General features: G+C 41.2%; 1 protein-coding gene across 9 annotated transcripts; it reads left to right on the top strand.

Annotated features, from left to right (window-relative positions):
- The first annotated feature begins 54 nt into the window (after positions 1 to 54).
- LOC136425530 (uncharacterized) lies at positions 55 to 26,670 on the top strand. Of its 9 annotated transcripts, none has more exons than XM_066414445.1 (15): positions 55 to 193; positions 11,527 to 15,033; positions 15,752 to 15,985; positions 16,874 to 17,215; positions 17,767 to 17,928; positions 18,304 to 18,380; positions 19,085 to 19,259; positions 19,673 to 19,778; positions 20,254 to 20,300; positions 20,582 to 20,736; positions 21,896 to 22,068; positions 22,514 to 22,735; positions 23,290 to 23,401; positions 23,894 to 24,188; positions 25,671 to 25,781. In XM_066414445.1, exons 2-15 carry the CDS (start codon positions 13,017 to 13,019, stop codon positions 25,673 to 25,675), a joined length of 4,122 nt encoding a protein of 1,373 aa, XP_066270542.1. In that variant the 5' UTR covers positions 55 to 193; positions 11,527 to 13,016; the 3' UTR covers positions 25,676 to 25,781. The 9 variants fall into 9 exon arrangements, with proteins under 9 accessions (XP_066270542.1, XP_066270541.1, XP_066270540.1 ...); XM_066414444.1 differs by having other exon boundaries at positions 56 to 193; positions 23,290 to 23,356; positions 23,894 to 24,195; positions 25,671 to 26,670; XM_066414443.1 differs by having other exon boundaries at positions 56 to 193; positions 22,517 to 22,735; positions 23,894 to 24,195; positions 25,671 to 26,669.
- Positions 26,671 to 27,756: the final 1,086 nt, after the last annotated feature.

Here is a 27,756-nt window from a genome sequence, read left to right as displayed (position 1 = left end):
AAGAGAAAGTGTAAATAAAGAGGTCAGAGTTCACGTCACGGGGGAATTCCCTTACCCAGCATGCCCCGCGGTGTGAGCTGGATGAAGATGGCGGAATCACCGATGGGTGGTGACGGCGGACAAAAATTACCAGACATTCGGGCGGATTTCTACTGAATCTCTACTTCTGATCGACGGACAAGTCGGTGATAAGGTAGGAAGAGACTTCGTGTGTTTAGAAAACGTCTTTAAGTTGCTGTTTGTCCATGCTGAATCGACTAATCAGAGGAATAAAAATCGCACCTTTTCCTGCTCCGGTTTTCTCAGGGTATGCAGATGATTTTACAAAAACATTATGATTTTCGTTCCCTTGTCCACGCTGTCTTCCTGTGCAGATATTTCCGATTATATCTGTTCTATATTTATCTATTTAGCAAGTACATATGTGTCTTAAACGCAAGTAAAGTGTGCATCTGAAACGTACGTCCTGCAATTACGACGTTACGTAGCACAGAGTCAAAACAGGTTGCTTCACTCCGGAATATGGAGGTTTTCCAAAATGTGTGATTTGGTATTCACCGTTGATCTTCACTATATGACTGGCATTTCACGCGACTGGAATATCATAGATATCGTTTCCCTCTTATCCAGTTTACTCAGTTGACATTCTGGTTATGGTATGGTACAAAGGTTAACGGGGTTGTCCCCTTAAGTATCTTGACATTGAAAACACACAAATGTGTGGAGGGGGCGTTGGGCTGGAAAATGGTGCACTAGATTCTAGAATTTGTTATGAAGAACTGAGTGTCGTACATAAACTCCAAGCAGATCTGTCGGTGGCAAGGCAGTGTCCAAAGTCCAAACAGAATCCAAAGGGCCAACCAGTATCCAACATGCCACCGGTAGATTTGCCTGGAGAGTACGATGTGGAGTCAAGTTTTATGGCGGACATGAATATATAGGTGACAGCTAAAATAGGATATAGGATCAACGAACAGTAACAACTGAAGCTGAATTTTCATAATCTATATATATATATATATATATATACCTACAGACCTTGAAAGGTTTGGCATGGTTGCTAGGATGATAGAATTGATGATAAATCGTTGTTAACAGTTCAAAACACATGTTTCAGTATGTTATTCATCAATATGTATATCAATAATTTTTTGCTATTGTGAATATATTAATGTTTTTGTATTTGCATTCAAGACGGCAAGCTGCGTATATTTTTTTTTGCAATCTTTTAAAACAAACAGAAAACTGTAGATTGCTAGCTGGTATTTCAATCCTGGTATGTGTAGTGTTACAGAACAGCATGTTGTTGGAAATGTCATGTATATAAAGTAGGTTATCAAAACACAGATGGATGTTTGACACACTGTGACACACATTCTTATAATAACAAAAATGTCAGACTGTCCAGAGTGCAGGAAGGTTAGTCTGTGTGCCTCGTGGGACAGACCACCATACTCAATGATAATATTACAGATATTCATAATTATCCTATATATGTTTATGTACTTGTTCACAAGCATTTAAGCATTATCTATGTACAATGTTTACGTAGTACAGAGGCCAGATTTTAATTGAGTTCTTGCCTGTACTAAGTTGTAGTTGTATTTCCTATTTCCTTTCCAAAATTCATTAAAGAAATGGATGTTTTTTAATAGTCATAATATATACTAGTAATAGTAGTATGAGAGCATCATTAGCAACTTCAATTGCCTTATTCTTAGTAATATATAGATAGCTTTACATGTGAGAAATCCAAGTCTAGACTAGAGTACTGTATTCTGAACTGAAATCGGGTTTTTAATTCTTTAAAAAGATGCTGGAAGCAAAACACCTCTTTATGCACATTTGTATGCGGCATCATCAGTAGTGTGTTCCCCAGAGACCCACGTTTACGAGACGGGCGGTAGAATAATGGAATTAGCCACTGATTCCGGCTCCACCAGTCCTTATATGGGCGTTTGGGATGACTTAGGGGATTCTAGAGAGGGTCTGTATGGGGGGTACCAACAACTCTTAGCGCTAAATTCAGGAATATCTCCTGTGTGTCACACTAGATCGAAAAAGGCATTACGCAAAATTTGGCTTACTAGCTATGAATGGGATGAAGTAGCCTTCCCTACAACTTTCGGAAAAATCGAAATATTTTGTTTACGACTAACGGAAGAGTGGCATTCTTGCAGGCCCCTTATAGATAGATACTGATCACGCACAACAAAGGGCACAACGCAGAACCCATGACAACAAAATCTAATCATAAACCTGCATGCAGATCGCAATATATCCTGTGCTTTATCACCAACGGAAAAAACCCACATCATAATGATAAAGGAGCATAGACCATATGCCAACTTTCATTTTGTTTTGTGTTTTTGTAATGCCATGTATGTGTGGTAAGATAAACTTTGCAAGGAGCTTATTCTGTTCCCACTATTCTTGGGAAAATCCTCACATTGCTTAAAAATGCTGCCACTAACAGTTATTTAAACCAAGATGAGATCAGCATGAAAACTCATGTGTTGCTGCTTGTGGTTGGTTACCAGGACAGTCATGGGCAGGTAACAGCGAATCAGAGTTCTCGTAACAACTCACACGACATGCCAAGCACAAAGACGGGTGCTGTGACCTGACGTTTATGATAGATAGACTCAGTTATGATGTTAAATTATTCATCGTCAAATTCTGGTACTGATGTTTTTAATGGCAGAATGTAAAATGCAGCCCAGCCAGCTTTGAAAACTTTGCATACCGGTTACTCAAATAACTGAAGGAATTATGGAAACGGTGGACATTTTACAATTAGGCAACATACACTGTCTTTCATCATGATCAGTGACGAAGTGAAAATCAAACTGGTTTGTTTCTAAAAATCCCAAATCTATAATGTTAGTTTCAGAGAAAAGGCATGACAAAGGCAGGTGACAAGTGCTGAATTCAGCTTGAAACATTTAGCAGGTGAGGATGTTAAGGTTGTTTTAAAAAAAAAAAATTATTTCTAACAAGTGTAAGTAGGTCTAGCTCCATCATCTCTACATATTGATTCTTACACACTACATTAAATAAATCAAGCAATGTGGATAAATTCTCAGAAAGAGATGGGACAGTGTTAACATTGCTTCATTTATTTTGTATCATAAATAATGTTTTTTCTGGATGTCTAAGTTAACCTCCATTGGGGTTTTTAGATTCTTTCTTTTATTTTTACTTTATCTTATGCTGTTCATGTACTATCTTGATGTCTAATGTTCATTGATGCATTTTGTTTCTTGCTATTTTTACCTAATCCTATCTTGTTACTGACTGACTGCAATAAGAAAGATTTATGTGAAATGCGTTATTCCTGCCAAAGCAACCCCCCCCCCCACCCCGTATCCGTAGCAGAAACACCGATGATCTTGAGGGAAAAGATTGATTTTATCCCATAAAACTGTGACTGTGTGAAACTATTGACGTCAGGCTGCCCACATAGATCTGGCCGGGGTTCAAGTGGGCTGACGTAGACGGACTCACATGATCTGTTTCAGGGTTTTTTCTAGAAAAATTAAATAAGAGGGAGCACACACAGGCGAGGGAGTGAATTCTATGTATTTCTGGAAGAATCCATTGCTGAGTGAAGGCTGTATGCTGGATATTAAGCTAAAATCTGAATTCCACAAGGGGGTGCTGGATTGAAACAAGAGGGCGCAGCGCCCCTCTTTCCTGATTTAGATGAACCCCTATGTTTTACAGACCACGTAGACGGACTCACATGATCAGTCTTACAGACCACCGAATTTCTGAAGACAACGCGTTTCATCTTTCTGGATGGTTTGTGAGCTGTACAAAAACAAGCTGCTCAAGGTTGGGAGCGCAGTTCTGTAATAAATACAGGAATATTGCTCACTTTGAATAAGGTAGATATTTAGAACCTAAAACCAAGCTGGCAAGTGAAATATGTCTGCTGACATACATTTTGTAAATCATAACAGAAATAGTTATTAACAGATACTAAATTTATCACATTAAGGAAGCATTTGTCTTGAGGCTTCATTGTATATCTATGAAGAAGTTAGAATGTTGGGCTGAAATATGGGCTCCAATCTATGTCCAGATATTACCAGCTTTATCATTTGAAGAAGGATCACTTTTTGCTTGGGCGTTTATCCTTTTGGCGTTCCTGCCTCTGATGTCTGATATTTGCTGCTCTTCCCATTTGTAAGATAAATAGCGAAATTTAAAGTTACAGACACAGTTACTCCAGGTTCTACGTCAGTCTTCTTGAACCCCAGCCAAGACCAAGACTAAGATGTAGGCTGACTGATGTCATGCTTTTTACACCATCGCATATTTATGAGCAAAAATCAATCAAGGACATTTTTAAAGGTCAGCTAGTCTTGACCTTGTGATGATAGATTGATGACTTGTTCTTGTTTGTGTGCTGTACAACTCCCCTTGGTTTTGGTAAGGCATTTAGGGGTAGTACTCTAAGTAGTAGTGCACTTATTGGCGCTTCCTCAGGTGGTTTGCGACGTTCCCTCTGATTTTGTTCCTGTGTTACTGAGAATGGTAATGAGTTCCAATCTGTGGCAGTTCTTGGGAAATAGGAATATCTGTAGCAGTCCGTGTGGAAGGGGATTGTTTTGAAAGAGTCTAGATCTTGTTCTGTGACTCATTCATAAGGCCACAACAATTTATTTTCTTGGTTAACGGAATTTTAAAAAAAAAGCTAGATTGGAAAATCAACATGAAAACAGAATCTCAGAGGAAAGTTTTTACTTTGATGCACACAGTTTCAGGGAGGGAACAGGGTCAGGTGCAAGTTTTCACCCCAGCCTTCTGTTTCAATGATGTCCTAGCCTTGTGGTAAAATTTAGGAAAAATATCCATTAACCAAGAAATTAAATTGGCGCGGCCTAAAGAAAAGAGTCCGTATTTCAGCCGCCAAGTCAGACCTGTGACAGCCCTTCTCAATCATGCCACACTTAAGACGTCAGTCCTTATTGTTGGGTCACAGTCCAGACCGCTAAGTGTGTAGATTATTCATAGCACCATACATTAATTATTCATTGTCAGTCTTCCTGGCCTTTCTGAGAATGTTAGTGTTAAAAATTTACATCTCATTTCAGGTTGTCTGTTTGTTACAAACATGGCAACAACAAAAACATCTAAAAACATGCTTTCAAATCCTGTAACAGAAATGTGTTTTGGAGACAGATTTTTTCTATAAAAATGTACACAATTTCACAATGGTTGCATCATTGTGATTGGAGTGACTGCTTGATATTGTCCTTGGTACTGAAATGCTATCAGCTGTGTATAATTAAGTATTGGTGATTTTTCTGGTTGTTTTACTTCTGCATGCACTTCATTTGAATCAGTCTTTTTGAAAAAATACCTTTCAGCCACATCAATTGAATCTGTTGGGCCTGGATTTACCAAAATAATGTTTATCTGGACAATCGACATTAGAGCTGAGCCTTAAGTTAGGGCCAGGTTATAACTCGGTGCACTTAGCTTCAAGATTTGAAAATAGGATGAGTTTTCTCTCCTCTCTTTTCGTCTCGTCCTCTTGTTACAGTTTTACGTGGAACCAAGGAAATGCATTGTTGTTGCCTTGCAGACAATTGTATTGATTGGAACAATTGGATTGAGCCCACCTACACTGTAGGGTTTAATCAGAACTTGCTCAGGGGATACCAAGCAATGGATGTTCATTTTATATATTTATCAGGAATGATATACAATTTTTTAATTAGATTGTACAGATCAACAAATATGACTTTGATTTGTCATAGACATACATATAGACAGACAAATTGTATACTGTACAATGTATGTGTATACTGCATCACCATATACATTAGTAGTATTGGTATGAATGACATGTGGCTGTTTCAGTTTATCTTAATGTAGTACTTCTGCATTGATATGACTATAGCATTCACCCCTTTGAGTTTTGGTTTTACTTTGTACTGTAATCAGTGTAAATTTTATAACAGAATAAGTTCATTGTGGATAAAGTATGAAAATGAAAATGAAAATAAAATAAAAGATTCTGCATTATGATGATTCTAGTGATAGATATTTTCCAATCAATGTAGCAGATGTTTTGCCCTCCCTGTGGATTCCCCCCAATTTACTATCACAATTCTTTGCCATCCCATTTCCGATAGTTTCCCTAGAACGTTCCTAAGGCCATTCCATGTAAATCTCCTGATTGTCCCCATTTTTCCCTTGACGTGTTTTACTGTGAGGGATCCAAATGTGATTAAATGGAGACAGCAGCAACTTCAATCAGACCTCTTCTACCATGAAATTGATCTGCCAAGGCCACAACAATTTAGTTTATTGGTTGTTGGATTTAAAAGATGAATGCTGAACGGGAAGATCAACATGAAAACAGAGTCTATAGGAGAAGTCTGTACCTTGGTACACACAGTTTTTTCGAAGTGAAGTTTGCACATGTAACTCTTTGTCGCTGGTTTCATCATTCATTTACAAAGTCATCTTGCTGAATTTTTATTGACAAAACAATGTCTGAATACCAAGAAAATAGGTTTAACTTAGCATTGGCTTAGGGTGATGCTCATACCTTTTTAGATGCAGTTTCAGGGAGTGAAAATAGATTCAACCTTAATTTCAAGTTTCCCCTCCAGTTCTCTAGTTTATCAACACCTCTTGCTGAATTTTTATGAAAAAAACATTTGACTTTGACTGAGTTTGAGAACCGAGAAAATGAGTTGGTGTAGGCTTTGGTACACATAACCCCACAGATTGAATATACATGTAGTTAGGTTAAAGTTTTCCTTTATTTTCATGTTGTCCTTTTGACAAATTTTCATCAGAATGCATATCTGAGAGAGAATTTGCTTTCAAGCACATGCATGCATGTAGTTTCAGCAAGGACATTATATAGCTATAGGATGTCCTTGGTTTCAGCTAGGAAGTGAATGTCATTGGATTCAAGTTTTCCTTAGATTAGTTTCATGTTGTTTGCTGAATTTTCACTGAAGAATATCAGAGGACCCAGGAGATGAATTGATCGCCTTGCACTAATCAGGTTTACTCTACCTGACTGGTTCCACCAAAGGTCTGGCCTGTCAGGCTGGGTGTTGACTAGTGATATATCAAGATGACAGGGGCCACAAAGGGGCGTTCTGCTAACCTATGGGTTTGCCAGACCAAGAGCAACACACAAAGAAAATTGATTGAAAAAAGGTTGAGCTTGCAGTGCTTGTACTAGTAGAAATACATGTAATATTTACGTTAGTCTTTGGTTATGATAATAACTTGATTGCAAATTCATGCCCGGAGGCTAATTTCAAGAATACAATGAAATGAGATACAGATGATAATAATAAGTACACAGTAATGAAATAAACACAAAGTAAAATCAAAGTCTACCCTGTACATGCAGGTTGTATTTATAGCCCTGGTTTGTAAGAATGTCCCAAACAAAGACAAAAACATCATCATTTTCACTTTGGACAAGCGCCATTGTTTTTATTAATTATCCGCCTCGTTACTCAGTAATTGTTGACAGTCAACAGACGGAACATCTCCACTTTGATTTGGCCCGGGGTAGCTAGTGTATACCTGTCATGTCACAACTGAGTACCCATGTACATTATAGGAACCAATGGGGCATGATGTTATGTTTCTATTCTCTATTCTAGCTTACTGCTATATACTCTTTTTTATCTCCATGAAAAATGGAGATAACGTTTTGGGTGTGTCTGTCTGTGTGTGTGTATGTTTGTGTTTCCGGACTACTTTAGACAGCATAACTCAAGAACCTCTTGATGGATTACAATGATATTCGGTATGTGGGCAAGTGTTGGGAACCCGAAATTCAGAGTCGATTTTGGGCCCCCTGGTATGTGACCTTGGTACTGCAGCAGAAAATCCATTTTTGTATCGTTTGACCTGGATGGTCTTGATTTTTTGGTGGCAGATAGCTTGTGATGTAATGAAGATTTGGTGTAGGTTTGGGCCCCCTTGCGGCTTGTTTTTATAGCATTGAAATTTTGCTGACATGACAAAAATACAAAAGACTTTCTTGAGCATTTCTGTAAAGAACTGGTAGTCAGTCTGAGCAGAATGTAAAATACCAATATACATCATCTATTGATATACCTTTTTTTTATCAGATTTACTATCATCTATTTCCTTTCACTTTGGCCATTGGTCATTAAGTGTGGCAGAGAAGGCAAAGGCCTTAAATTGCAATACCCAAGAATTTCCTTATGTGTGCAATGATAAAGAAAATCTGTTATAGCCTGCATTTCAATCTGAGGGAGTACATGCATGGTAAAGTCGGGTAGCAGCATAATCACTATTTTTGCCATATTTTGTCAATAATTCACTCTCTATTTTAAACACAATAGAGCTGATCTCATATTGACCTGTAGATATACAATGTAAACGTCCATCCCAATGGCATGATTCTAAAACAAATTTTCTGCCCCACCGCTCACTAATTGTTGACACATGGTCCAGTAACCCTCCCTGCTATGATAACTGCCATGTAAGAACTGCCCCTCCATGATATCACTTACAAACACATTCATCATGGCTGGCATAGCTTTGTGACAAGCTGCCAACACTGATAAAGGCATATGGAATTCCTGAAGATGGCCAATTTTTAGTAGTGGTGTGCATAGTACACATGGTTATAGTGACCATCATGGCTTGCCAATGCATGGTCTAGAGTTTGAATCCTGGCTGTTGTCGTTCACTCAACTTGCATTCCTATATATATATATACACTAGTATAGTTTAAGTCCTTAACCTGTGAGTATGGCCCAGAAACAAGATCACAAACCACTGCACCGCTGGTGGAAAGTCTGTCTCACTTCTCTCCAAGCAAGTACAGAAAAAAGTTGCAAGTACCACTGTCTGGCTGTCCTGAAATAGCTAAAACTGTTGAAGAAAATGGAGAAGCCAGAAAAGATACCAGCTTTACATCTTAACATCTTAATATCTGCTTGGAGTTGATCCCTCACCATATCAATATCATCCCCTCCCCGTATCTATTACATTGAATCATCCCTATAACCCTATATCTGTACATGTGTATATGACTGACACTGTACACTTTTATAGGCACACCTATTTATAGGTGCAGATTTCTATCGCTACATTCATACGTACGTCCAACAGTCCGGGCTCGGATTAAACCAGACTTTTGGTTGATAGTCTCTTATTTTTGCTCTTCTGTGAAATTTGGGAGACGAATATCTGGATAGGTGGTAGTTTGAAGAGTTGTGATTTGGACTTGAAGGAAGCCATGGATGGAATGGTAAGAATTCAAGTCTATCTGATGTTACTGGTTTAGTGTTATGGGCAGTACAGAAATAGAAATGTATTTCGATCCAGTTTCAGCTTACTGGAGTTTTGTGATACTCCGACTGGTCATGTCAAAAAGGACATTTTTTCAGTCTCTCTCTCTCTCTCTCTGGTTCTCCTGTCAAGTTGAATGCACCCAAGACATGATATTCTTATCTCTTTTCGATAAGTACATGGATTTAACTTAAAATGTAAGACCATTTTTATCGTTAAGGGTGCAAGGTACAAGAGTGTTAGTGTGTGACAAAGTATGAAATCATGGCATGACTTTGGATTGTGCTTGTTGAGAAATGTTTTACCAGAGCTGTGTGCACGGTCTTCATCAGCTCTGCTCTAGACACGGAATACATCATTTTTGATCAAATGAGAACTATATCATGTTCTGCCACTCAGTTTGTTAGTCCTTGGTTTGAAATGATAGAAATAAAAGTAATGCCTTACTTGAAGATCAACAAAAAAACAGATCTAGACCCTTAGGGGAAAGTCTGTACCATGGCACACAAACAGTTTCAAGAGTGCACATACATGTAGCCTGGTTCAGCTTCAAGTTTTCCTCCTAGACCAAAGCAATTAATAGATATTGGTGTGGCTTAAAGTCCAAAAGGTAGATGGATCACATAATGCAGTACCAGTTACATGTGAATAGGATGAGCAATAGCTGTGCAACACAACTGCATTTAGAATTGATTTTATTCCAGTCGTAATTTCAACGGGGCTCTTCCGTCTAATTTCATCTGGTTGCTTTACTCTTGACTGTAGGTTGCGAGTCGTGTCTCCAAACTGGGCCCATCCAGTCACATCCGGACCCTAACCGCATTACTGCAGAGCCCTGTAGACCCAATCAATGGGGATTACATTACAGGGGACAGGCATCTAGCTTCTACACACAACTCATACTGATGAGATGTCACTATACAATGTAGGTAGTATAGCTACATTTGTATAGTCAGGGATTGAAATTCTGACTGCTCACGATTGTGCATTTTGTTCCCCAAAACTGGAGCTGGTGCACCTAATTTGTTTATAATTGTAGGTGCACCAGTGCACCTAGATATATATTTTTTTACATCAAACTCAAAGTTACTAGAGATAACAAAAAAGTTATGCAAGCTACAAATTGATGGAAAACCTAAAGTAAACATAAAGTGAAACAATGGTGCAGCCTTATTATATAATGTAACAAAACTTCTTACTGGTTTGTAAATTTTATGTTGCAGATACTATTATATAACTGCTTGCTAATTTATATTATAATCTGCTGAAATATTGCATCCATGCCCTGTTTATATATCATAACAGTAAACCTAGGAAACAAGGGATTTCTCTCTGAGTGGCCTTAAACTTAAAGACTGCTTTGAGCGCTCACGGAGGCACACGGCATATTTTTCATTGCTCCCCTGGAAATTGTTTGCCTATTTGATGTAAGACTAAGAGTATGGGTGCATAGGGTTTTGGGTGCAGGAGTTGATGTAGTATGAAATAACTCAGAATGGTCAGCGTTCGAAGTCTGTCAAGCTTCATTCAGGTCTTCTTCTTGAGAACTGCACAATGCAAGACAGATTTGGCAAGGCTTTCAGGCCAGCCATTCTTCAAGAAGAATGTAAATTGAGGTAGAGGAAATTGTTGTAGACATGCCAAAAGCTTTCGGTGCATCCGGTCTGTCTGGAGTGATTTAAGCAGACAAAGGAAGGCAGCTGGGAGTTCAGCTGTGGCCTAGGGAACATTTGTGGTGTGATATTGAATAGAAACTGGAATTTATGTTTGTCTTTCTCTTTAATTTTCTTGCTTCAGAATTAGACCAAAAGGCCATGGTCACTTGGTCATATTTTGATATAATATTTATCATTTTCCATATATACAATCTGATAAAATCAGAGGCAAAGGCTTATCTGCAAACTTTTACTGTACTGTCAAGGCTAATCAATGTATGTATAGCCAGTTTTGCTCTATGGGAGATACAGATAGTGTCATATGAATTGTACTAACTGAATACTGTGTTCAACTTAATTGGAAAAAGAAATTGTGAAATTAAAGGCGCATGTTTATTATTACTTCATTACATATTTATCTATAATAATGTCTCAGTTATATCCATCATGTATTCAACAGTTAAATTCAGCTTGCAATAGGCCTTTGGCTTAATTTGTGATGAAGTTTCTACGTCTGTATCCGACTCTAACAGTTTTCTCCTTTTATTTCCAGGCTCTAGGAGGCCCCTCTGGGGTCTGCACACCACACCACCCGACCGGCGCCCCACCCTCGTCACCCGACATGTTCCACATACCCAGCCCCGAAACACACTCGTCAGGAATGGCCGTCATGCCACACTGACACCAACGCTGCGTTGACCTGGAATCCAGACTTTTGCCAGGCCAGATCTTCAGGTCTACCATACCCCAAGGAAATTGAATCCAAGCAGGCAGATTCATTGAGACAAGGATAGAAGCTTATATTACTAGCCTGTTTAAATCACGCTTATAGAAACCTGACCAACATCAACGCTGCTGTTACAACTTACAGCATTTGACAGTGGAGTTTGCGGTACATAGACTAGAAGCTTATACAGTGTGGAGGAATCCTTGCGTGCAGCCTTTGGAGAGACTGGTGTCCAGGTTATGGTCTGTGTCAGCACCGTCGCATGATGAGGAACCCAGCCCTTACAAACATTACTGTGGGGTGATGCGCATGTTGGAATTCTCCTGGACTCCACCCTGCTTCGGGTATCGTATACCGGACATACTTTGACTTGCTGTGTAGAAAAATTACTGCTGGATAACTATGTAGCGGAATAACTGCTTGATTTCTACGCTATTGATTGGGAACTTTGATTGCAACGAAATTTGATTACGCTGACGATTATTGTAACAGAGCATAAGGTCTTTTAATCAAGTTTTAAAACCGAATCAAGAAAAAAATAGCAATAGGGTAATTTTAACTCATCTAGGAAACTGATAGAATTATTTGACCTAATTATTTAGTAAGGATACTCTTTTAAGACCCGGAAGATCGGAAACTAGAAGATAAACAAGAATCAAAAGGGGAGATTGGCAACTGGGTGGTCTTGTTGCAGACAAATAAGGGAAACCAGGGTGACCTTGTGGGCACGACCTTGTAAAAACAAGATGGTGGTCAGATATTGGAACCAAGGGGACATTGTGTTAGCACATAGCAGGTCTGTGTAAGCCAACCTTTGACCCTGAGTATATGTTAACATTGCTAGTTTGTACACGGACAGTTGGAAAATTATAGCTCTTTGATCATGACAAACAGAACCCAAGTCAAGTCACGTCCGCTGAAGATATTTTAGAGCGTTAAAATTATCTTGGAGAGCGCAGTACAGGCTTGCTAATTAGAAGGACAGGCAGTTTGGAAATCCAGGCGGACGATTAGGCTCCAAACAGTCTAGAGTTGTTGAATATATGAATTGCAAGCAAGGATCAGCTTGAAGAGCAGGACTCGGATACTCATCAAAGACTTATTGAAACAGACGTTTTAGATTTGTAGCATCCAGAAATCGAGAATACGCTTTTAAGTGTTTGCAAGGAAACATTTTGAAGAGGAGAATTTAGGGGATTCCTGGAAGAGCTCCTGAAACAATTACTTGGTCTCCTAATTGTGTAGAATTTCTTAAGTACTGTTGCAAGAAGGAAACGGTTTAAGGAAGGAAATTCTTGAAGAAAGTGTGGGGAGTCATGCCAGTACGAGCCATGCGGAACGGACAGGAGGACTTGTTTACTTCCCCAGGGGGTGGGGACACCTTCCCCAGGGCCCCCATCGCACAGTTCCTCTCTAACAGTCTCGATTCGAACGCGTCGTACGAAGATATCGATGGGGAGAACAACCGGAAATGTCTTCGCTCGCCGTTCGTCTCCGAGGAAGATTTGGACAGCATGATGTTCATCGAGGGCGAGCCTCTCTCCATGTTGTTCACTCAAAACCTCGATCTAAACAATGACATCTTAAACATGAAGAAGCCGATCGTTAAGGACAACTGGCAGCACATGAGCGCCGACAGTTTGAACGAGAACTACCAATCACCAGTGATGACGGGAAAGGTGAACGTCGCCGCCATGTTGAAATCGCACCCCTCTCCGAACACTGCCAACGGCAACATGGCAGCTGTGCAAGAATCCAGCGTGACCAGCGATGCTACATTAGAAGGCGAGGAGGAAGAAATTGGCTTCGAGTACACAAAGCTTAACAACGACGTCGCAGAATCAGATGATCTGTGCTCGCACGAGTCAATCCCTCCAAAAGAGGGAAGAATTGGAAATGCAAGGATGTATTCCTTCCCAAAATACTCGGATGATTTTGCCCAGAACATTGCGGTGGAAATGCTCCAACGCCAGAACGGTGGGCTGCACTCTAGTCTAGAGGTGAACTGTTCCAACAGCGTTAACGCTTCGCCCTGGTCGGACTCGCATTCGTCGTACGAGTCCGGCGACTCTTACCACGACACCGCGTACGGACACGATTCTGCGTTTCTATGGGAGGGGGCCGACGAATACGGCCACATGGTGTCCACCACAAGTGGGGAAGAGTTTCAGCTGGCCATCCATAGGCTGAGTACGTCGTGCCCGAAAATGGACCGGCTTCGCTGCCGTGAACGCCACTCCTACCCACCCTGCCAGTCATCCCGTCACCACGGTTACACCGTCGTGGTGGACGGGTTCGAGAACGGCGACCTGCAGCACAGCGTCTCGTATCCCGTGGCAACCATGACCACGCCCGAAGGCTACTACCTGCAAGCTCCGCTACACGGGCACAAGTACAGGCTGCGGAGCAGACGAAGGGAGGGGAAATCACGCGGGCGGGCCAAGAGCGAGATGGGATCAAAGACCCCGTCGCCGTTCAACCTCAAGAAGAGCAAGTCAAAAAGCTACGAGAAGCTTTCGTCGGAAATCTTCGCGCGATGGAGCATGGAGAGCTCGGGTTTCAGCAAGAGCCATGGCAACAGTAGCCATAGCAACTGCAGCAGTCTGGTGGAGGATGGGGCGCAGAGGAGCCCGCCGTCGGTGACTCGAGCACACTCGTTCGGCAGTGCCGATCTGAACCGAAAAGAACGCCCGACGGTCTCTCGCGCTCACTCCATGAGTAGCGCCGACAGAAGTTCGTCTTCCAAGAATACGAAGGACACTTGGAAGCAGCGCTGCATACGGTCCAAGAGCTTCGAGAAACTTTCCCTTAGACTGCAGAGCGCTTCGGATGATGAGGACTTTATCGCAAACCCCGAAATTGTCTGTCCAGCAGAAGACAGCGAGAATGAGGAAGAGCCAAAGACACCCGATACGTCGAAACGGGTCACGTTTGCAGAAATCGCGCAGAGGAAGAAGAATATGTCGCTCCCGGTTCAACCTTTGATTGACAGCGGCGAGGGCAAAGACAGGCTCGACACCGGGAAGCACTCCGATGAGGGAGTGTTTTCGGGTGAATGGACAGAGGGAGGAAACGAGTGTGAGGAAAAAAGGAGATGGTCCGAGAAGGAGAAAAAAGAAAGACTGAATTCTGAAGGGATCGAGGTAGATGAAGAGGAGGAGGATGATGGGATTATAGAGAATGCATCAGGGAACGAGGTAGCAATGGAGGAGAGCCTGAAGCTAAGAAGAGAAAGTCTGGAGAGCGAAAAGTCAGGGGAAGCGTCCGGGCGATCCCGGTTGTTTAGCGACCCGGGGCCGAAAAAGATGAACGAAGTAACGCTCAGGGATAATCGTAAGTAGCTTTTACCAAACAGGTGTTTCTTGCATGTAGGTTTGTTCACTTATGCACTTATCCTCCACACTTGCCTTCTGACTATTGTGGATTGTGTATAGAACAACAAAGGTTTTATCATAAATCATGACACTTGAATTTCAAAAAAATTTTCCGCACCCAATTTCATTTCTCTGCACGTAAATTCTTAGAACACTGACACCTAATCACAAAAATGTATTTCGAGCCCTTGTCTGTTCTTTCATGTCACTTTCTCATCTCACTTTCATTTGACACATGAGACCACAACAAATCATGCTTTCAAGACTTCAATATTTTTACATCAGAAAGGAAAATTAAAGACATTATTTAGAAGTTATTATCAACAAAAGAGGAAATCTGGTAGTTGTTGTACATGAGCATCTCTGATGCATGAGCAAGTTTGATGTACATGTAGCTTGTACAAGGCCTGTGGAATATGGACTAATTAATGTGATTCCAAAAAGCCTTTTAGTTATAAGTGGCATGAGAAGAGTAAGAAAAATATGTTTTACTTTGAAACTTGGAAATATATTCCACCTTAAAACTTTGAAACGCATGAAGGCTACAGAAGACTAGTCCATCTACCTTAGTGTAATGATACCACACAGGCTCAACAATTGCTCAATTGTAACTTCCACACTCATTACTAATCCTCTTCTTTCTCTCTCTCTCTCTCTCTCGCTCCCTCCTTCCCCAGACTCGAAGCCGCGCCCCTTGAAGGCGCGCCCCCACTCCCTCCCTATCAGGCCCTACGCCCTCGCCTTTCCGCTAAGCGGACAGATGCCGCGGGTACGACGCGTCCAGAAGTGTCCGTCGCTAAAAACGTTTAACGGGATGTCACGCCCGCTGGCGCAGCGTAGCCTGTCGTGTAGCCCCTACCGAAGTCCCGCCCCACCCATACAGATCATGGAGACACAGGGAAAACCCTTAGGTAGGACCTGCTCACCCCTATTTGTGCATCTGATGGTACAGTCCTTTGCATGCTGCATGGGAAAGTTGGAATATACCATTTTGAAAGTGGGACATAGGGTCAGCATGACAGAAGACCTGCTCACCCCCATTTATGCATCCGATGGAACAGTCCTTTGCATGCTGCATGGGAAAGTTGGAATATACCATTTTGAAAGTGGGACATAGGGTCAGCATGACAGAAGACCTGCTCACCCCCATTTATGCATCCGATGGAACAGTCCGTTGTATGCTGCATGGGAAAGTTGGAATATACCATTTTGAAAGTGGGACATAGGGTCAGCATGACAGAAGACCTGCTCACCCCCATTTATGCATCCGATGGAACAGTCTGTTGCATGCTGTATGGGAAAGTTGGAATATACCATTTGGAAACTAGGAGACATAGGATCAGCATGACAGAAGACCTGCTCACCCCATTTATGCATCCGATGGTACAGTCCTTTGCATGCTGCATGGATCAATAACACTGGAATGTACCATTTGGAAAATGGGACGTAGTGTCAGCATGATGGAAGCCCTGAATAAAGTTGATCCAATTCTTATGAAAGACAGTAAAATTGTGTACGCAATGGTTGACAAATGTAAGTAGCAATGCCAAGTATCACCATGATACCTTAACTTACTCACTGACTTCATCATACCTTTCTGAATATAAAGCTATCTAAAAAAACTTTAGTAAGTTCAAGTATAAGTTCTTCACAATGATCTGAGAGGAAATAGTTTGAATGCTGCATGTTGAAATGTGAGAAAACTTCATTCTGAAATATTTCTGCCTGTTGGTGTTCTTTCTTCTCATCTCAATTTTCTGTTATCTTTCCTCTCTTCCCTCCCTCCCTCCTTCCTTCAGCAGCCCTGAGACAGTTTCAGGGGGGTGGCATTGGCTCTTCCAACAGCCACCAGTTCTTCCCTCTGGCACATCAGCAGCCTCCAAAAAGCGCCGACTACCAAATCACCCATCGCCATGCCAACGCCTTCGGTAACCAAGACAACCCGTCGCTGCCCCGCAGCGCTGGGTACCATAGCAACCACGTGACCCCTAAGTGGGAGTTCCATGGCAACCTGAGGTTCGAGCGGGCCGTGGTGAAGGAGAAGATTCAGCCGCTGTTTCGCTCGGCGCTCGACGTCCACAAGCGCGGCGGGATTAAGGTCTCTGTGGTTAGCCCCGGGAACCGTGGGATACCTGTCACTGGTGAGGGGCAAAGTTCAGAGTTCGAAGGTCATCGTATCTGTGTCATCGTAACGTAGACTGCATGATCCTGACCTGCATTTGAGAGTGCACCTGCGATGTCGTAGAACAGGAATGCATGGCCGTGAACAGCTGCATTCGACCTCTGAGGGCAAAGTTCAGAGTTTGAAGTCAGTAGCTTTGTCAGCGTTGTGTTGTCTCTGCATGACCCTGACTCAATTTTGAGCCAAGAGTTCAGAGTTGAAAGGTTGCAACCCTGATGTTGTGGACTGCATGTATGGCTGTGAGTGTTACCTCAGAGAGCAAATTTCACAGTTGAAATGTCACAGCTGCATGGCTGCCAATCAGAGCCTGAGCTCTATGCGTGACCAAAGTGAAATGCTTGTATGTCAAAGGTGTTTCTGAAGTATTATCCAGTATCCATGGCAGCCTCTCCCTTTCAATCACATCCTACTGGCTACTTGCTTTGATTGAGATGACTTGAAATCAACCGTTGCTATGGTAACAGTGTTCCCTTGACGATAGTAACCATGGTAACGTCTCCTCCCCTTCAGTCTCGTCCTACCAGCTGCCTGCGATGAAAGGGTGGCAGAAGGATGGGGACGCGGAGGAGGAGATGACATCATACGTTGCCATAGAGACCCCGCCCGACAACATCCCCCTGTCTCCGTCCTGCAGCGGGGAGTTCATCCTGGTGGACCTCAGGAGGAAGAAAGGTGGGAGGACAGCTTGTCTTAAGAGTACACAAGGGCAAAGCTATATGTCTCCAGGACTTGTCCCACTGTCCACGGAAGAAAATAGAATTATGCTTGCTGGGATGGCAAGAGATTTCACCTCATCTGTTCTCTATAGATTTGAAATGACGGATTTAACAAATTGAATGAAAATTATCATCATGGACTCCCAAACAGTGAGTGGGACGGAAAAAAAATTCTAGCTGGAGACAGTCCTGCCAAAGAAGGACAGTGTGTTTGAAGCTATACATTTGCGCATGTTACAAGACAATTTGGATTACCAATGTGTATTACCAATGGAGTACCCTGCTGTTTACATGATATTTGTCAAATTGTGTTTGATTTATGATTTTCCAGCCCTGGTGTCTGCTGTGAACTCTGCAGTGGACGCCATCTTGGGGCACTTTGGAGAGGCAAGAGAACCATCAGCCAAGGTCAGGCGATTTGTTTATTTACTATGCTTCTGTGGATGGTGTCAGGCGGAACAGGTGTTCCATGTCAAAGGTCATCTTTTCAAGGCTGCCATACCGGATTATGTAAAATTTTTGTGTAAAAAAGTAAGATGTTGATCAAAATGTGTTCTTTCAAAATGTAATGCCCAAGAATTATTTGCAACATGGGAACTTGGCATGTTATCCTTTAGCACACTGAACTAGCCATTTGGCATCCAATTCCATTTTGGTTAAGGAGTTAGGTAGCAGGGAGAAATGTTATTAAAAAAACAATAAAAAAAGAAAGAGCTGGTCCAGGATAAAACTTAAAGAAAAAAATTGAATCATTATTTTCCAGGTCTCATCAAGACCAACACACATACCAAATTTCGAGACAATCCAGTGCTGGTCTTCTACATACACACATACATACATACAAATGGTACCAAAAATATGATCTTCTTGACGATAATGCAATACAGTATGAGGCCAAATTGCTAGGTATGTGTACATGTGTGCTAGACTGGTGCTGCGGTATCTGTCCCACTAAATATTTATGTCTCTTAACAAATCAGTGAATCAGAGTTCATTTTTTTTTTTTTGAACCTTTGTTTATTCATGATAAGCTCAAATCGGCACGCAGGCATTACTAACTGAAAGTGATTTAGTATTTATTTGTTAAACAAAATGTATCTATCTAACTACAGGCGCGTTTGGGAAACAGCAGTAAGACCCCGAACATCGGCCACCTGGTGCTGCGCTACCTCTGTCCCGCGATGCTCGCACTGGTCAAGGACGGACTCAGGCCGTTTCTCAGGAACCCCATCGTTGGGCGTGTCAAGAACAACGTCTGGAACGTCGTCGAGTCTTCCACACAGATGGGTACGTCTTAAAAGTTGGGTTAGGAAGAAAACATCTTAAAGACACATTGTCAATCAGTTGTGTGGGTTGTGATGCCGGAAACTGATGTTTGTTCACTCTTGACTTGAAAAGTTTAAACAGAGGCAATGGGAGTTATAAACTGACATCACATATCCGTAAAGACATGTGTCAATAAAGCCACATGTCAGACTCTTTAACTCTCGCAAGTTTGCGTTCGGAAGTGATTGGTCATTATTGATCCTGAAGAAGGCGACAGTGATTGTTGAAAATTTGATCTGTAAGTACCTTAGTGTTGGAAGAAAGTTTAGCATGATTGTATTTTGAAAAGTTTAAGTTTTAGCCGTCAGGGAAGTGATCACGGAGGCTTGTTTCATCAAGAAAGTCTGATTACAGAAATGATGTGTCTTTTCCAGGCCCAGCCACCAAATCTCTGCACAAGCTGTTCAACCACCTGAGCAAGACCGGGCAGATGTGGGACATTAACATGAGGTTCAACGCTTTCGTCTGTGGGCTGCTCAAGTAAGTATGCTGAACACCCCTTTAAACAGTGGTACATGCCACGTTTCTGTTAAAGTGTTGTCAGATTTGGACTGAACCATAATGCTGACAGGGGGTTGAAAGTATAGTCTTATCAAAACTGGGATATAAACATGAAGTTAAACTCTTTCGTCTGTGGGCTGCTCAAGTAAGTATGCTGAACACCCCTTTAAACAGTGGTACATGCCACATTTCTGTCACAGTGTTGCCAGATTTGGAATGAACCATAATGTTGATAGGGGGCTGGAAAGTATCATGGTCAGAAGTGGAACATCATGAGGTTAAAGTTTAACTTTAATGCTTTTGTCTTTGGGCTGTTGAAGTTAGCGTGAACAGTCCTTCTGATCGGTGGCACACGCCACATACAATTTATATGTCACAGTGTAGCAGTTACATTCAACTGGATAAGATTTTCTTAAGAAAACTAATTGAAGACGTATTTCTGCTTGGATTTCAGTTTGAAGGCTGTAGAGCTGTGGTTGACTCACTTACAGGCGCGATATGGTGAGTTACTTTTCATAGCAAACTTTTTCCAAACTTGTCATGTAGTAGTAGCTTTTTTTTCATGTGTGGGTGTTACAAGCTATATTTGCAGGCTTGTTTTCTTATTTTCAAACCGCATTATAAATGCCTTCATTGCATGGATGAATTAATCTTGAAGCAATATCCTTACTAAAATTTTGACCTACTATGAATTGATTGTAGTTAAGTGCAAATAAACACAGCAAGATTCCTTTATTCTTCACAAGAAAAAGAAAACAAACTTTACTCCACTTATTTCCCAGATATCGTTCAGAAACACTACATCCCTGAGGCCTTCCTGACGCTGAGCTACACGGCCGGCCGCCAGCTGTTTGAGGACGTCGTGGTGATCGTGCAACCACTGTCCCTCCTCCCCTTCGCTCTCGACACGCAGTTCGAGTTCAACATCAAGCAGGAGGTCAGGGGTCATCTTTTGAATTCTAGATTCAAGGCCATGATAATCTGTTTCCTTGTTTCTCAGCATTTCCAGGTCTCCAGGGCCCGTCTGTCCAGGGATGGATTTTTGCTTGTTGTGACAGAAAAAATCATTATGTTTTTGTTTTGTTTTGTATCTCTAAGACATGTGACAGCCAGAAAGAAAGCTGAGTGAAATGATTAATTCACAGTTTTTTCTCTTGGGAAACCTTTATCACTGAAAGGTCACGCTTGTACACACTGTCTTCAGTACTAATGGTCTTACAGAGAACAATGTTAATCATTTTATTCTAGCCCAGTTCACATCAATCATTATGATAGATTCTTTTCAAAGCAGCTAGGTAACAAAAACACAACAGGAAAAACAAACAATAAAATGTAATGAGAAATGATCTTAGTGTAGATGCACTTCTTTTATATGTTAGAGGTTGTGTACTAGAAAATATCATAATTGTGTATATGAAAATACTTTATTTTGTAATACTAGCACCAACATTTTCAAATTGCTTTACATCTGAACAGCCTGGTAGTGAAATGTAAGGAAGCATCGCAGCACTTCTTTTTATGTATGTTAGAGGCTCTGTTGTGTAGAAATGTTGTGTATCTAAGTGGTGACTTGGAAAACCACTGGTTGCCGCCATGGATAAACTGACGTCATTCAGGTCAAGATTCTTTGAGTCTGCATCACTCTCATTTTTGAAGAAAGACAACAATGAAGATGAAGAAGAAGTACAGTAAAGTGTCTTAATTATGGAGGTCTTAAGGTCATTGACTATTGATGAAGAGTATCTCACAAATTTATTGAGTTTTATGTTAGCAAAATATATTTTCCTTGCTTAGCTTTCAATATTTGTTAATTTTTTTCTGGGGAAACAAAACTGATGTGCTGATTTTCAAAAAATGAAAACATTTTATTTCTTAAATAGATTTGAAGTACCTTGAGTAAGGGCTTAAAAGCATCAACCAAAATTAAATCTCTTAGAGTTAGGTACTAATGGGAATGGTGTGATGGGGAAAAAGATATGGTTTGACGCAGTCCTTTGTTGTAGATACTGGCCCTTGTACTTGAATCCTTGGACACTTATATCTTTCTGGAAGTCTTGAATGGACCAAAATGTTTAAGACGTTTTCTTGATGTCCAGGAAATGGAACGGGAGATCGGGAAGCAGCGTCTTAAGGAGGAGGCAGCAAGGACATCCCCAAGGTCAACCTTCCAGATGATGACGGGGAAGAGGATCCCACGGTACCAGCCGAGCCGGAGGATGGAGGAGGAGAGACAGGAGGAGCAGGAGGAGGAGGTCATGGTCATAGACAGGTGAGGGGGGATGGAGGCAGGGAGGGATGATGTAGGGAGGGAGGGAAGATGGAAGGAGGGAGGAAAGATGGAGGCAGGGAGGGTCCGAGGGATGGTCATAGACAGCTGAAGGAGGGAGGGAAGATGGAGATGGAGGGAAGATGTAGGGAGAGAGGGAATGTTTTTTTTTATTGCATAATGTGTTATTGGAGACAGGTGCTACAGGAGGAAGGGAATGGATGAGTACTAGATGGATGAATAAAAGTGCTTGATCGAGTGGGAGAGAGAGTGAGTGAGCGAGTGAGTGAGTGAGTGAGTGAGTGAGTGAGTGAGTGAGTGAGTGAGTGAGTGTAACTCATAAATGGAATGATGGAAAAATGAAGTTACTATATCTGAAAGAATACAATTGTTACTCTTTGCACCACAGAAAGTAGCATAGTTTTTCTTGTTTTTGGTTTTGTTTTAGAAGACAAGAGGTAACCCCAGTTGCCCAAGACCAGACTCCCAAAGTGGAGGTCGACTCTGCAGCTGGGGAGGACCAGCAGTCAACAGAACAGCCCAAGAACCAGAACTGGTGGTTCCAGTTAATGAACAGCACCCCTGTGGAAGCAGCAACCGACAGGAAAACATCGGAAACAACATCCACAGTGTCAGAGGCTGGCAGTGAAGCTAACCCTACAACTGCTAGGTAAGGTGTCAGTATGCTGGTGTGTTTAGTAAACTTCCTCGTGGCGTCCTGTTGGTGCAACGGTTAGGGTGTTTAGTCAAGAAGTCCTGGGTTAGAATCCCCTGACATGCCACCAATGTTGTGCCCTTGGGAATTAAGGCACTTTACACACCTTTTTTCACTCCAACCAGGTGTGAAAATGCGTTTCTGACTTTGGTTGGGGAGGTAAAGGGGGGTGGAAGGAGAGGAATTGGCCCCGCCGTCCAATACCTGCCCTGGACACAGTTGATAACTACCCACTGCCCCTACGGCCTCAAAAACTCTATGGGACTACCTTTACCTTAACTGTTGCTTACTTATCCTCAAAACATGAGGCCATCGCTTGTTCTGTCCATCTGGGTTTGTCTTGTAAAAGTTACACTTAGAATTTGATGGAGAACAAGATGAAAAGTTCTTAATTTAGTTCAGTGTTGTTTCATATCTTTGACAGGTCATAGACTTGTAACACAAGTTGTATATTTTATCTTGTTAGCACAGCAAATGAAGAAGAAACATGTTGCACCATTCTCTTACAGAAGCAAGTTGTGGCTGAGCAATCTGATTGGAGCAGGACCCAGGCCCAATCAGGAGGCAAGGTCAAAGGTCAATGTCACAGTCACGCAAGAGGTCAAACAAGAAGATCAACAGGTACTAAGCTTCATGATAGTTTCCTTCGCTGTAATATTGCAAGCGCTTTTAAGTGTTTCCTTTGATATGGCTGTAAATATCAGTCCCGGAGCACATCAAAGAACCTATCACAGTATTGAGAAAAGTAGGGGTCTATCTTGTTGTGAGTTTATCGAACCTATCATTACCGTCTGTATCTTGTAATTGTATATCTGGTATTATTGCCCTTCAGTGTAACACACCAGGCACACATCGTGTCAGCAGCTTATTAGACTGAACAGCACGTCACATGTAACATCTGCACATCTACATGTACATGTAGCTGCAGGCATTGTTTACAGTTATTCAGTAAGGATGACCCTACCATACTTGGTGGCAATGAGTTCCGATCTACCATGATTCAGCTCTTGCACAGCTTGTAGGTAACAAGTCTGGTGTGTTATGCCTATAATGAGACATTTAAAACCACTTAATATGTGAAACAAACAAGCAACATCTTTACTTTCTTGACAGAAAACTCTGAACGGTAAGAAGTCCAGATGGGCCAGCTTCAGCTCTTCCCTCATCCAAGCCGTGGACCGAGTCCTCCTCCCGACAACCAGCAGGACTCCGCCCCCGTCTCCTAGGCAACACCATAGCAACCAGACTCCACCCGCGTCTCCCAGACAACAGCATAGCAACCAGATGCAACCTTCATCTCCCCGGCAACACCATAGCAACCAGACACCACACCCATCTCCTAGACAACAGCATAGCAACCAGATGACGAGAAGAGAAGAGGGTTTAGTGCAGAACCATAGGAAAGATGGTAAAAGGTGTGGAGAGATGTTCTGTACTGTGCTGTATGTTGTAGCTGTGAAGTCGTACCTGTTCAGGACTTGCTTGTTCATTGTTGTCTGAAACACCTGACTTTAGATTTACATACAGTTACTAGTCAAACCTGTACTAGTGACCACCTCTACATAAGGACCACCTGGTCATTGATGTACAGTCAAATCTGTACAAGTGACCACCTCTCTACATAAGGACCACCAGTCCTGGTCAATGTGACCACTTTTTCCATTGACACAAATGTTAAGAATCCTGTCCATAGTGACCACCTGTCCACATAGACAAGATTTCATTGGTCCCTGAGTGGTCTTTTGGGGCAGTTTTGACTGTGTTTGTCTCCACTCTTTACACTGTGATGCAATATACCAGGTCCTGTGTCTTTATCATAGCTGACCACTGTAGATTTTTAACATGTCTTCAGTCTTCATACTTTCACCTTTCTATGTCACGTGGTCCTGTCATCGCCACAGCGACTCTCTGTTGTCCTGATCATTGTTTTTCACATCATCACACTGCAGTTTTCTGTGTGCATTGAGTGGACACTAAGTGTAAAGTCAAGCCATAGTTTTTTGTTTTTTTTATCATGCCAATGATGAAATGATTTTAGTTTGTTTTTTGCACCTGTTCTTGATTACTTGGCTAAAAAGATGTTGGAAAGAATATTGCAAGGTACAGATTTTTCCTTAGGATCACATCTGAATCACGTTGTTTTGTATAGTTTTGAGTTATTTTATTCCAAATTTACTTTTTTGAAAACATTGTTATGCACAAGAACATGCAAAACTGGCTTTTTATGTCTTGGGTTGGGCAAGGCTGGCCTTCCTCAAAATACCCAGCATGCTTTAAGATCTTTCATTTGCATTTTTTTCTCATAATTTTGCTCGACTTTCTTAATGCTGTAATTGTATGCTAAGAGAGTGCAGAATTTCTTCTTCACTGCTTTTCCGTCTGAATTTCTTTTGCTTATGTTACATCAGTTTTCTGATTTTGCATTTATCATTTGCTGCACATTTGTTGCTTTCATGTCCTTAACTAATTTACATGTTCATGACTTTTGGTGTCCACTAATTTGCATGCTTGCGATTTATTCCTCGACACTTATGTGCATAACATTTTCTTGACATTTTGTGTGGGTATTCTCTGAAGCAAGTTTGATTTGGTGAAAATGTTAATGCTGACTTACACGGATACTTATGCTATGTTTTTTTTTTTCTTTATATCAATGCATAATAATTTGTGTCAGTATTGATAATAACTGTCTTACCAAATATCATTCAAAACTGTTTTACAAACAAAAAAGGTACACAAGACTAATTCAGGGAAATTTCCCCAAAACTAATGCATGTTCAGAATGTGTTGCTGTTGGTTCGTTCTGCAAATTTTTAGAATAACTTAATAATTATGCAACTAAATCTTGTTCCCGGGTTATTTTTATGGAAGGTCCCTCTCTCCCTCCCAGGGTAGTGAAGGCGTTATGTCATCACCTAGCAACTGAAGACGGACAGCTCAGTCTCGCCAAGGGCGACATTCTTACCGTCCTTCGACAGGTCGACGACGATTGGCTGCTGTGTTGCCATGGCAACAAAACGGGTCTGGTGCTGACGGGCTGTGTTAACGACCTTGACCTCCTGTAGACGATCTTGACCTTGTACGACAAGGTCATAACTCGTCTTTTCTATGGTTGACTGCGAAGCCAGAAATGGACTGAACCATTTTTCAGTCGCCTGTGCATTTCTAGTGATAAGGACATAAATAATCTTGCAATGCCGGCATAATTGATGAAAAAAGCTCGATATTACAGCCCAAAAAGTGATTTTTATTTCTTCCAGTGCAATATTTAACTCCGCTTGGCAAGCCTGCACATTTGGGCAGGGCTTGACTATAGGAAATCTTGAATGGAACAACATACATTGTATGTTACATGCTGATATGCATGGTTGTATAGTCACATGCAAGCTTCGGTGTTAACTTGAACATGTTTTGGACAATGTACATAAAACAGCACTGGTGAATTATGTAATAATTAAAAGTGATTACACCTGTATAAGTATCAGGTGTTCAGAATTTGCTACACCTGTAACAATATCAGGTGTACAATGTTAAATGCTACACTTGTATTATGTAAAGTGTTGCACACAAGGATGGTCGTGCTGGCATTTGTATATAAATGTTGTATTTTACTTTTATCAAGATGAATGTATGAAAAGTGACACAGTTGAACTCGCTACAGTGGAAGTTGACACTGAGACATTTTTGTTGCGATTATCTTGCCACACTGTTATGTTGCACAGAATACAATGCAGTTTGATATTTTTTTAAATCCTATGTAAAAAAAATTAAATACGTTTTTACTGCTACAAGCAAACAGTAACAACTCCTAGTTAAACAAAATATATTTGTATTTATTACATCATATAATGAATATATAATTTATATATATATATTAATTATATAAAAAGTTCTCTCTGAAAAATTGTTTCATTATATGTTAGCCTAGCTATATGTTTAAAATTTTCAAATGCTACTAAGAAATTTAAATTTATTTATCATGCATCAATGAGTTATGACTTATTTTTGCAACTATCATCAGATAAATACAAGCCATATTTGCACATTGCACTGGAAATTGTCAACCATGTCGTATCTAATTGTTAGTCAATCGCTCTTAAACGTTGCCATTCAAAACTGCACCCTAACGTAGTCTCTACCAGACTAACCACGCCGGCTATAGGAAGAGTATTTGCCAGGGGAGTTTGGCTACCATAGGGTTTCATTCGCAGGCAATGTTGACTTTACCGTGGACTGACTCTACTGGCAAATTTTTCCTTTTTATGCCGAAGTCTATGATCCATACCCCCTTAGGAAGGCCTGGTGGAGGCTAATCCTAACGGCATTGTGGACAATCTTGTTTGTAACAAAGGCTGGATACGACCGAAGAACAAATTTGATTTCTTTAAGAAGGGTGACTCACAGAGTTCACCTCAGCATTTCCTGTGTCCACATTCATCGCAAATTTTCAATCATGTTGTATCTAATTGTTAGTCAATCGCTCCTTAAAGTACCAAACAAAACTGCATCCTAATAGTACAGTGGGCAATCTTGTTCGTAACAAAGACTGGAAACGACCGAGGAACAAATTTGATTTCTTTAAGATCGGTGTTACTATGTACCTGGCATGGGCCTTTACAAATCATGGCACAAACCACATGATATTCACCTTTTTCACATCATATGCTTGAGCTTTTTATTCACTATAACATAAAAGTTTCATTATGAGTCTGGCAAAGTCATGACTACAAAAGTCATGTCCCAAAGCAAAACTGCCTGATGTTACTGGTGTAAAAGTGTGCTCAAATTACGTACGCTAATTCAGTGTATGAAAGGATATGTTGGTTAAGTAAGCTAGCGGGGCTGGTGACTCCACTACTATTGGAAAGGCATTTCTGTATAAACTAGAAACACGAGGCATTTTGATGTCTGTATAAAGTACATGTAATGGTGTTGGTGTATGTACAAATTAAAAATACATACGGAGATATTGTTAG

The sequence above is a fragment of the Branchiostoma lanceolatum genome, chromosome 19, assembly GCF_035083965.1.
Source record: "Branchiostoma lanceolatum isolate klBraLanc5 chromosome 19, klBraLanc5.hap2, whole genome shotgun sequence".
In the NCBI taxonomy this organism is placed as follows: Eukaryota; Metazoa; Chordata; class Leptocardii; order Amphioxiformes; family Branchiostomatidae; genus Branchiostoma; species Branchiostoma lanceolatum.
The sequence above is the reverse complement of the archived record's forward strand: the minus strand, read 5'-3'. Positions and strand labels throughout refer to the sequence as shown.